This window comes from Desmodus rotundus, chromosome 7 (assembly GCF_022682495.2).
Source record: "Desmodus rotundus isolate HL8 chromosome 7, HLdesRot8A.1, whole genome shotgun sequence".
NCBI lineage: Eukaryota > Metazoa > Chordata > Mammalia > Chiroptera > Phyllostomidae > Desmodus > Desmodus rotundus.
Window position 1 is genome coordinate 118,059,404 of NC_071393.1, and position 12,093 is coordinate 118,071,496.

General features: G+C 52.6%; 1 protein-coding gene across 2 annotated transcripts in view; it reads left to right on the forward strand.

Moving 5' to 3' along the window:
- The window catches only part of TMEM63C (transmembrane protein 63C), a 65,870-nt gene that overhangs the window by 28,987 nt on the left and 24,790 nt on the right, over positions 1-12,093 (forward strand). For both annotated transcript variants that reach the window (XM_045201284.2, XM_071222073.1), the window contains exons 4-7: positions 1,720-1,882; positions 2,435-2,514; positions 2,939-3,020; positions 7,530-7,567. In XM_045201284.2, the coding sequence (XP_045057219.1) occupies positions 1,733-1,882; positions 2,435-2,514; positions 2,939-3,020; positions 7,530-7,567 (350 nt within the window). In that variant the 5' untranslated portion in view covers positions 1,720-1,732. The remainder of the gene's footprint in view (positions 1-1,719; positions 1,883-2,434; positions 2,515-2,938; positions 3,021-7,529; positions 7,568-12,093) is intronic.

Genomic DNA, 12,093 nt, shown 5'->3' on the forward strand with positions numbered 1-12,093 from the left:
CACCTGCTTTTTTCCAGTGCTCAGGTCACAAACAGTCATCCTGGACTCCCCTCTCACCCTCCCTACCAAATCTATCAGCGCTCCTCGTTGGCTTCACCTTCAAAATAGTTCCAACATTAGGCGCTTCTCACCGCCTCCACTGCTTCCTCCCTGGTTCAAGCTACCATTATCTTCTGCCTGGATTTCTTTTCTGTTTTTTAAATTTTATTTATTTTCAGAGAGAGGGGAAGAGAGGGAGAGAAACATCAGTTGGCTGCTTCTTGTGCACCCCCAACTAGGGACCTGACCTGCAACCCAGGCATGTGCCCTGACTGGGAATCGAACCAGTGACCTCTCAGTTCACAGGCCGGCACTGAATCCACTGAGCCCCACCAGCCAGAGCTGCTTGGATTTCTATTACACAATCTCCTCCTAACTGACCTTTCTTCTTCTCAGCTTGACACCACCCCCACCACATTTATTTGCAACACAATAATCAAAGTTAACCCTTTAATGCACCGCTCATTTCATGTCACTCCTTGGCTCTACCCCTCCTGGCCCCTTCACTCCCCAGTCCAGCCACCCTGGTCAGCTTGCTCTTCCACAGCACCCCAGGCAACACTGCAGCCCCAGCCTCTGCTCTGCCTGAAGCGCCCTTTCCCCTTAGCTGTGAGCTTTGCTCCCTCTCTTCAAGTCTTTGCTCCTTGGTCATCCCCTCAGTGCAGCCTCCCCCAATCCCACTCTTTACAAGTCTCATCTCCCCCTCACCCCTCCACTGCTTCTTCCCCCCAGAATCCCACCAGGGAGGGATTTTATTTGTCTTGTTCACTGATGCATCCTGGGCTTTAGTTTGGCCCAAGGCCTGTTCACTAAATATTTGTTGAAGGAATGAATGAGCCTACTTTCCCTGAATGGAAACGAAGAGTTTCTAGGGTCAGATAAGGTCTAGAGCCAAAACAAATGATCTTTTAAACCCAGGACAACTTTGCAGATAAGCCCAAGCAGCTGCCAGTCACCTCTGGTTCTCACCTGTGCTTTCCATTCTCATCCAAGCCTGAAAAACACCAATTCAGTGACCGTGAACTCTGCCATTGAGTCTCCCCAAAACGCTCAGGCTCACTGGGTTGGCTCAGGTCCCCGGGCAGCTGCTGATCTCCCTGGTTCCAGTTCAACGTTAGTGACTTTACTGAGTTGCTGCTCTATGCCAGGTACTCTCCATCCTTACCTAATTTAGTCTCGGGAGCTATGGCCTCTCCTGGGAACTGGATCGGAGAGATGCAGGGTGTTCAAGGTGGACACCCGGGAGCGCTGTCTGCAGGGGGTCCCGTGAGTGCAGTGGCTCCCACCCCTAAACCTTATATTTCCCTCTGAGAACTGACTCATCTTTGTGAAATTTGTGTATTTACATAGAAGAAGAGCTTTACAAAGGTAGAATGAGGAATACCATTTAGGTGCGCGTTTTACAATTCTTTTTGTAAAGGGACCAAGTGCTACAAAATGCCAATGATCCCTGGTGATCTGGGCTATCCTGGCAACACGGCTCCCAGGGTCTGAGGAAGCGGTTCTCCTACCACACAGGGCTGCGTGCCATCTGAGGGTGGCCCCCCTGCCTCGACCAGCTGGCACTGGGCGTGGAGCCTGGTGTGCACACAGCATACCTCCACTAGCTCCCCGGCAGGCCCCTGCATTTTGCAGAGAGACACTTGTCGTGTCTGACCCAGACACCCCTCTGTTCACTAGGGAGCCTTGCAGAATGGCCGTCTCGCCGGGCAACCTGAATGTGGTGGAGAAAACACAGAATATGTCAGTGTCTGACTGCTTTCAGTCTCGGAGCACCGTCCTGCGGGGGCAGCCCTTTGGGGGCATCCCCACCGTGCTGTGCCTCAACATCATCTTGTGGGTGGTGAGTCCTGGGTGCCACAGTGAGCAGACTGTGAGGTCTCCACTGGGGTGAACCTTCGAGCTTTCACAAGGGATGCAGCAGGGGCTCCAGGTGTCCACATGGACACCAGCTACAGTGATGGGGACTCCCTGAATGACTGTCCCACCCAGGGCGGCCCTGGGTGGTGGGCCTGGGGGAAGAGAGGGCTGGAAAAACAGGCAGTTTTTCAAGCACCACTGTCCAAAGGCCCACCTGGCCAGGGCCCTTGGGCCTCCCTTCACCCTCCCCCTTGCTGGTTTCTTCAAGGAGCATCTCACCCCATAGTTCTAAACATGCCCCCCGCTCCTTCATTTAACAAACTCCAAACAGCCACTCTGTGCCAAGAAGCTGCTAGGTGGACCCTGGGAATCCAGAATTGAAAAGGCATGGCCCCTACCTTGACAGAGCTGGCCACCTAGTGGGGGACCCCCTGGTGACCTCAGGGACAGGGTTTTTCCCAGGGAAATGTAGGGGCCGGCCGAGGGGAAGGCACCTCGAGCTCCCTTGCCCTGTATCTCCTTTCCTTGCCTGTAGCTCATCGTCTTAGTATACTCCTTCCTCCGGAAAGCTGCATGGGACTATGGGCGCCTGGCTCTGCTGATACACAATGACAGGTGAGGAGAGGCTGGGGGGCAGGCTGAGAGCTGCTTTTGCTCCCTGGGGGAGGGTGCTGCAACCAGGACACGGCTTTGACCAGGGCCTGAGCTGCAGCAGGCGCCGAGTCAGCAGGTGGCATCCCATCACCCACCCTTCCCCTGCTCTGGTCCTCCCTACATGAAGGTGACTTGGAGGGCAGCCATCTCTGGGCGCGAGGCCACTTTTTCTCAGACCTCAGGCTTTCTGGATCCTGTGGCACCCAAGATGTGTTGGGCACCTGGCAACAGGGGTGATTACCATTTGTACCCAAAGCGGTGTGCTCAGCAAACGAGCTGAGGCAGGTCTGGAACTGGCCGGTCCTCCACCGGGGAGCAGGAGAGAAGCAAGGCCTCTCTCCTTGCTGAGGCCTCTTCTCTCCTTTCCCGCCTCCCCACCTGGCAGCCTGACCTCACTGATCTATGGGGAGCAGAGTGAGAAGACATCTCCCTCGGATATTTCCCTGGAGATGGAACACAAGGACAAGGTGAGTGCTGGGTGGGCCCGGGCCGGGCGGGGTTGGGCGGTCCTGGCTCCGGGCAGCAGCGCTGCTGTGTGCAGGAAGGGACACGCTCACAGTCAGGGCTTTGCAGTCAGCCAGGCCCAACCTCATCCAGCAATGTGGCCGCGGACACACTCCTCAGCCTTGCCAGCCCTCAGTGTCCAGAAATACAGAGAGAGTAACTATACCTATTTCCTAGGGTGCCAAGGAAGTGTTAGCTAATTCTGATATTTTAAAGGGACTTGAAAAACTGACTTGTCTACTTTTCCCAAATTTCCAACCCTTCTCACAGCCCAAATCCTGCCCTAAGCTCCCACTCTGAGCCAAGGGCTCACCTTCCTCTTCACATAGAAGATTCGAGAAATCAGGCAGGGACTCCCTCAACTTCCTGCCAGCCAATCTGCCCAACACAGCCCTGTCTTCTCCTTCCTTCTCGTTCCTGCCAAATGCCAGCCCTCCACCGGGGCTTGTTTGTTCATTCAGCCGGTCGCTGTGGAGCACCTGCCATGTGCCAGCCGCTGGTCTGGGGGCTGGGCGGGCCCAGTCCTGCCTCATGGCACTTACTTCCTGGGTGAGAGACACCCAGACAGATGCATGTAAGGCAGTGGGAGGTGTGTGAAGGAAAAAGGGGCAAGGAAGGCACCCAACAGCGATGGAACAGGGCCGAAGCATTACAGTCAGTGGCCAGGGATGGTTTGAGGCATAAGATGATGTCTGAACGGGGTCAAAATGAAGAAGAGAGGGGCCCCTGCAAACGTCCCTCACCCACCACACCCCCCAGGACGGCCTGCCTCCCTCTGCCTGGTCACCGGTCACCGCTGGCTGTGCTTGCTTGTCTTTGTTTACTCACCTCCCCTTCACTCCTCAGCTCCCTCGAATGTGGCTTCCACCCCCATCATTCCAGCTCATGTGGTTCATATCTGCAGACAGCCCCCAAAGTGCACAGTGGCCCCATGCCCGAAACCCAGCGGACTGTCCTCGGTTCTCATCTGGTCTTGTCTGATCTCTCGGAAACAGCCAACCCTGTGGACCGTCATTCCTTCTGGAACAGGAACTCTCAGTTGCTTTTGTTGACAGCACACTCTCTGGGTTTTCCTTCTGCTTCTCTGTCTGTTCCTCTCTGACCCCTCAGCAGGCTCCCCCTCCACACTGGGAACTCCCCACAGCTGATCCCAGACCCTCTCCTCCCGGATCTCCACTCCCTCTCTCCCGGAAATGTCAGCCACACTCATGGCTTCAATTGCCGCCTCTACACTGATCCCTCCTAAGTTCCTACATCCAGCTAAACCTTCCTCTGGCCTCCTGCCCTGTTTATCCCGTGGCCTTCAAAATATCTCCACTTGGGTATTATAAAGGCATTCGTGTTTAATTTGTCCAAAAACATGCTGTGATCTCCCTCCCTAGAGCCCTGGCCTCAGACTTTCCACCACCCCCCAGTTGCAGCTCCCTTGCTCCTGCCCAGGGCCCTGGGCACAGCCAGTTCACGGCCAAGCTGTGTTGCTTTTACCTTCTCAGCTGTGCTTCTCTCCACTTCTCCCACATCCCCCATCCAGGCCTCTGTCAGTCTCTTGCTTAGATGCCTGCAGTGGGCTCTAACTGATCTCTCTCTAGGTCCACACTTGTCCCCTGCCCCATCCAGAGTGACCCGCAAGAACGGGCACACCCATTCCCCTGCCCTAACCTTCAGTGGCTTCCTAATACTCTTGGAATAAATTGCAGACACCTTGATCTCGTGGCTTGGCCTCTTGCCCACCTGTCAGTCTATCTTTCTCCTTCCAACTCCACCCCTGGCCCATCGGCCATCTTTTAGATCCTCAAAAGTGCCACCACCTCCCCCTGCTCTTCCCTCTCCACCTTCCCCGCTGGCCTGTCTCTGAGCCAACACACCCACCCTTTGTCCAGACTGCAGCACAAGCACCACCCCCACCCCGTCTGGGTCTGCATCCATGGAAAAAGCATTCCTTTGCCTCAACGCTCTTCACACAGGCTGCAATGTCACATCTACCCCATCGGGCTAGTGTACCTGCTCTCCCAGTGAGAGCCAGGGCTGACCTGCTCTTGCTCACTGCTGTCCCGGCACCCAGTCCAGCCTGCTGTGTGATTAGGATGCGACATAGATCTACTGGGTCCAGTGAGTGAGTAGAAACATACTCCTTCCATTGTCATCCCTCCAAGAGACCAAGTCCCTTTACTCGCCAGGATCTTCCAATCAGAGTGGGGAGCCTCAGACAGGTTCTTCCTCCATAGGGTAGGGACAGGCACGCTTACCTTGCAACATGGATCTTGGATTTCTTTGTAGAAACATCACTTTGGTTGGTATTTAAATTAAAATGACAAAAAAGTCATTTTATTTAAAAAGTATCTAAGAAGAGAAATTGTTATGGCAGCTAAGGGCAGTCAAACTGAAGAGAGTAGAAATGTGGCAAGGACAGGGAGCGCCCCAGCCAGGATGGCAGCCCGAGCCAGGCTGAGTGGTGTGGGAAGCAAACAGGGCTCCCAGAGTGCCCCACGCCAGTCAGGGCAGCTGCCATTGCCCATGTGTCGGCGTGGGGAGGATAGGGCCACCACGATAGGTGCAGTGAACTCACCACTGTCATTCGGTCTTGTCAGCTGAGCTGGCCCCTGGGAACATGTGGCCATTTCCTGCAGGGGTGGGGAACAGAGGGGAGGTGGCATCTGCTTCTCAGGCTGCTAAGTGTTCTGAATGGGTTGTGCCTTTCAGAGCTACGATACACACACATGCAGGGGTATGTGAGAGAGAGAGTGAGAGAGACGGAGAGAGATGAGCCCACACATGCTCACTCACACATCTGTGTCTATGTGATTTTCATGGGTACACGGGCCACACTTCTACTTACCGGCTCTACCCTAGCATGATGGTCCTGTCCTGTGTGAATTCCAGGACATGTATGTACCCTGTGTGGCAAATACCTGTGCTCCTGTCGGCAAAGGGGTGGAGATGATTCTGGGGAAGGTGTGCCCTCCACTGTGCATAACCCCTAGGAGCCATCGACAAACCTGCTTGTTCCCATAGGAAATCACAGCCCTGTTTGCCCAGGGGTGGGCTGTGGGGAGAGACTCTCCACGCAGGGAGGGGCGGCATGGGGACTCTCAGCCTAACTCTTGTCTTGCTCTTCAGTCCCTCCCTGGGGACCTTCCCAGCCGCAGCTGCCGTCATCGTGCTGCTGTTTCTCATCACTGCTCTGACTCATTCCTGGGCATCTGGCCTTATTTTAGTTCTCCAGGATGTAGCTGGGGACCTGGGGCCCCTGCAGTGGACACTCCCTGAGTGGACATTCCCACTGTCAATCAACCAAACACAGGGAGGGGAACCTAGAAGGTGGGCCTTATGTAGAAGGCAACAGGGAACTTCCTTCTCTTGTTTGTGTGCCCCACATTGCTCCTTTTAGGTCATACCCCTCCCCCAACCCTGTGGTTCCAGGGGACCATCAACCAATGGGACTGCCTGGTTCACTGATGTGCTCGTGACCCAAATGGGGCCAATCAAGAGCTGCAACCTTTTCCAAGGTTTTGTTATAAACCCTCTGGGGTCCCAGAAGGATGCATATGCCAGAGTAACTTAACCAGATCTGGCAGATTTTACAGCCATGGGTCCCAGCCCCCTCTCACGCACACTCTCCCTTAGCTGACTCCCTCCCTAGGTCCTCCCAGCCCTGTCCCCCAAGGCCAAGGCCACCTCTCCCCACCACCCAGAAGCTCCACACAGCAAGACCCCAAGAGAAAGGCATAACCAACAGGCCTCTGATGCAAGAGAAGAAACCCAGCTAAAAAAAGTCTTACAACAAAGGGTAATGTGTGGCTCTAGTGTAGGGAAGTACAAAAAGAGTGGTTGCTTCAGGTACAGCTAGATCCAGGAAGCCTAGAGTTGCCACCAGGATCCATTCTCTGGTCCTTTCTCTTCCAAACTGGCCTTTTCTCTCAGACATGATCCTGTGCATGGCATCTATGGCACCGTGCCACTTCAGTCTTCATGGTATTCAGAGGGAGGGGACCCTCTCTCCCAGCACCCAAATCAGTCCCTGTAAGAGAATTCTGATTGGCCCTACTTGGGTCATGGTCCCCTTGGTCACCTGACCATTGGTGGCAGCTGCCTACTTGAGGGACAGCCCACCAGACATGGGGAGGGGCAGTTCCCAGAAGGAAGCAATGAGGGGCAGGTGGAAAGCAACTGATGTCTGCCCCAGAGAGAGTCCCTTCTCTCCCTCTAGCCCAGGCCCTCATTTCCTGTAGCAGGGCGCCAGATGGCAGGGATGGTAACTCACTAACTAACAGGGGACATCTCCCTCCGCAGTCACTACTGAATCCAGACCACATCACTTCCTCCCAGGACTCAGGCTCTGTCTTCATGTCTCCTGAGAAGGAGACCCCACATGCACACTGCCTTGGATGACGCACCTGCAGCCTGGGTTCCCAGAGCTGGAGGGGGCAGGCCCAGGCCTTGAGTTTCTTATGCTTTCTCTCCTTTTTCCCCAGGGCTTCTATTCCTGGTTCTTCAACACCATCACCATGAAGTAAGTGCCTGGGCTTTCCGAGCTTGTAACAGCAGAGCTGCCTAATTTGGGGGAGGGAGTGAGGTGGAGTCGCCTACCCTGCATGACTGGGCCTAGGCCTCAGTTCTGTACCCAACTCCCCACTGACCGAGTCAGCATGGCTCAAGCAGAGGATGCTCTGGGTTACAGTTGGTGACATGGGAACTGGACGTGGCCCACAGCCCACTTTGTCTCTGTCCCAGCTCTCAAGAGAGGACCATTTTCAGATGCTTGTAAAAATGCTTTTATGAACTCCAGACCAGGAAAAAGAACTCCTTCCCGTGTGCTATTTGCTTTATTTCTGTGACCATCATTCATCATGTTTGTCAAATGGGAAACACACACACACACACACACACACAGGGCGGAAGGGTAGGCTTCCTCTCTCCATGAATCAGTGCCTGATTACAGAGGGACAGCCTCTCGCTCACCTCACCTTCTGCACCTCTTAGTGCCAGACCCCATTTGGCGAGGAAGAGGCCCCAAGTCACCTGTGTAGTCCTGATTCCCCCGTACCAGCCACACATGTCAGTCAAACAAATATGAGAGCTCCGTGGCCCACTGCGTATGTGTATACATACATGTGCATGCAGGAGCACACACACAGCTCCGCCTGTGTCTCAGAGTCCTGGCGTTCCTGGGCTCTCCCTAACCATCCCCACACATCCCACCCAGCCTGTCCTTCAGACCCTTCCTGCAGGGCCCTTTCTTGCCTGGTGGTGCCTGCCTTCAGGCGTCGCCTCACTGCCTCCAGAGGCCACCTGCTCCAGGGGGCCTGGACGGGCCTGCTCCTTTGCTCCTTTGCAAATGCTCATAGGACTGCTATTTCCAGCGGCCCCTGGTGTTGGAGCCCCAACCCCACTGCCATGGAAACTCCCCATGGCCTTGGCCTCCAGTCTCCCTTCAAGAACCTTCAGAGTCCCCAGAAAGCAACGTGGCTAATTTGTGTGTGGTTCAGGAAGCTTAGCTGAATGTTGGGGGGAGCAGAGAGGAGACTTTTATTTCTGGGCACCTTCTCTAGTTTTCTTTTGTTAATTTTTGAAACATGCACAAGCTCATATACATACATTTCCTTAAGAGAAACACAAAAGTCCGCCCGCATCTCTCACGCCCCTCCTCACGAACCCTCTCGTCAGGGGCAATCCTGTCACGGTCTCAGGGAATTTTCTTTTCTTTTTGACAAGCATCTACTACTTTTGCATTTAGAAAATAACCAATAATGCGGACTTCCGGCCAAGATGGGGGCGTAGGTAGACACACTGTGCCTCCTTGCACAACCAAAAGAAGGACAACAACAATTTAAAAACAAAACACAACCACAACTGACAGAAAATCAAATGTATGGAAGTCCAACAACCAAGGAGATAAAGAAGAAACACTCACCCAGACCGGTAGGAGGGGTGGAGACAGGCAGCTGAATGGAAAGGACTCGCAGCAAAGCAGTAGCTGGCGGACCCAGTGAGGTGACGGATTGTGGAGCAGGGTGGGCAAAGGTGCAGCTGTCCAGCAAGGCAGCAGCTGGTGGACCAGGTGACAGACCACGCAACCCAGGGCCCCAGTGCAGGGAAATAAAGCCTCAAACCTCTGAATGAAAACACCCGTGGGGGGTTGAGCGGCAGCGGGAGAAACTCCCAGCCTCACAGGAGAGGTCGTTGGAGAGACCCACAGGGGCCTAGAGCATGCACAAGCCCACTCACTCAGGAAGAGGCACCAGAGGGGCCCAATTTGATTGTGGGTATCAGAGGGAGTGACTGAAAACCGGCAGAGTGGAGCAGGCGTCATTGCTCCCTCTTGGCCCCTCCCCCACGTACAGCGTCACAACGCAGAGACCAGCGTTACCCCGCCCTGCAGAACACCTAAGGCTCTGCCCCTTTACGTAACAGGGGCACCAAGACAAAAAAAATGGCCCAAAGGAAAGAACAGATCAAAGCTCCAGAAAAAATACAACTAAGCGATGAAGAGGTAGCCAACCTATCAGATGCACAGTTCAAAACACTGGTAATCAGGAAGCTCACAGAATTGGTTGAGTGTGGTCACAAATGAGATGAAAAAATGAAGGCTATGCTAAGAGAAACAAAGGAAAATGTACAGGGAACTAATAGTGATGGGAAGGAAATTGGAACTCAAATCAACGGTGTGGACCAGAAGGAAGAAAGAAACATCCAACCAGAAAAGAATGAAGAAACAAGAATTCAAAAAAATGCGGAGAGGCTTAGGAACCTCGAGGACATCTTTAAACATTCCAACATCCGAATAATAGGGGTACCAGAAGAAGAGGAAGAGCAAAAAATTGAAAACTTATTTGAACAAATAATGAAGGAGAACTTCCCCAATCTGGCAAAGGAAATAGACTTCCAGGAAGTCCAGGAAGCTCAGAAAGTCCCAAAGAAGCTGGACCCAAGGAGGAACACACAAGGCACATCATCATTACATTAGGCAAGATTACACAGAAGGAGAGAATCTTAGAAGCAGCAAGAGAAAAGGAGACAGTTACCTACAAAGGAGTTCCCATAAGACTGTCAGCTGATTTCTCCAAAGAGACCTTATAGGCAAGAAGGGGCTGGAAAGAAGTATTCCAAGTCATGAAAGGCAAGGACCTACATCCAAAATTGCTCTATCCAGCAAAGCTTTCATTTAGAATGGAAGGGGAGATAAAGTGCTTCTCAGATAAGGTCAAGTTAAAGAAGTTCATCATCACCAAGCCCTTATTATATGAAATGTTAAAGGGATTTATCTAAGAAAAAGAAGATAAAAAAATAGGAACAGTAAAATAACAATGAACGCAGTTATTAACAACCACACCTAAAACAAAAACAAAAGCAAATAAAGCAAACAACTAGAATAGGAACAGAACCACAGAAATGGAGATCACATGGAGGGTTATCAACAGGGGAGCAGGAGGGGGAGGGGGGGAAGGTACAGAGAATAAGTAGCATAAATGGTAGGTAGAAAATAGACAGGGGGAGGGTAAGAATAGTATAGGAAATGTAGAAGCCAAAGAACTTATATGTATGACCCATGGACATGAACTATAGGGGGGGAATATAGGAGGGAGGGGGTGTGCAGGACAGAGTGGAGTGAAGGGAGGGAAATGGGACAACCGTAATAGCATAACCAATAAAATATATTTTTTAAAAAGCAAACAAGAAAAGAAAAGAACCAATAATGCATGAGCATTTGGAGCTTGCTTGCCCTGGGAAGCTATATGGGTTAGCTCTAGGTTCCTGAGTTTAGCAAATTCATGAATGATGGGCATATCAGCCAGCCCTGTACATGGGAAAGGGGAGGAAAAACTGCGAATGGGCCTGCCCCCGCTGCTCACATCCCCATGTCTGAGGCCCACTTTCTGGAATTGTTCTGCTGCCTGCTGACGTATCAGTGGATACACATGGGACAGGGGAGAAAGTGTCTGTGTGCGGAGGGCAGGGCACACATGTAAAACATAAAGCTCCATGTACCTGGTGTCTGAGGTGTGCATGTGAGTGTGAAATCAAAGATGCGTATCACTGCACTTGTGCAGATCTGTGTGAGCAGCTGTTCATGTGTGCATGCCTGGGCGTGGAGGTCAGCAGGAGGCGTGTGTGTGTGTGTGTGTGTGTGTGTGTGTGAGCATCCTCTTCCCCCTGCCCCCCCATTCAAGTGCCCCTCCATCAGGAACACATTTTCAGGGGAGGGAGGGAGGCTGGGCAGTGCACCACTCGTCCTGCTCACTTTGAGGGCAGTGCCTAGAAAACAGCTCAACATATTTACTGAGCAGGGATAAGGAGGCCAGCGACCCAGTGCATAAAGGCCGTGCAGTCTAGTTGGAGAAGCAAAGGGTTAACAAGACTCACTATGTATCATTTCATAAGGGGACGTTATAACTGCTGTGCAATGGGCATTTAGGAGAGCAAGAAATTAATTCCATCTAGGAGGATCAGGAAAAGCAGGGTTTTGAGCTAGGCCTTGAAGATGGGAAGAAGTTCAACCGCTGTGATGTGGAGGGCCCATCAGAAGTGAAGGACTGTGTGAGCAAAGGTTGGGGCAAAGATGGGCAGGGAGGGTTCAGAAATGATGGTTCTTCTGAAGTGGCTAGAAGCAAGGGTACATGGCAAGAGAGGGGCTCGAAGTTTGGGCTGGAATGCTCAGCTGGTATCTTAACCACCATACTAAGGCAGTAGGAGCAATTACAATTTTTTTAAATCCTCAGTCAAAGACATTTTTTCATGGGTTTTTTTTTTAGAGGGAGAGAAACATAGATTGGTTGCCTCCCATACGTGCCCAGACCAGGGATGGAACCCGAAACCTAAGGCATGTGCCCTGACTGGGAATCGAACCCAAAACCTTTTGTTTATGGAACCCTGCTCCAACTAACTGAGCCACACAGGCCAGGGCAGCAAGTGCTATTTCTGAACAGGAAACTCAGGATGGTGTCTGTTTACAGGCAGGACTATGGCGGGGGGTTGGTTAGTGAATGGCAGCTGGGAAAGTTTGAAGGCAAAGTTAGCAGCTGAGGAGACTTTTCCAGT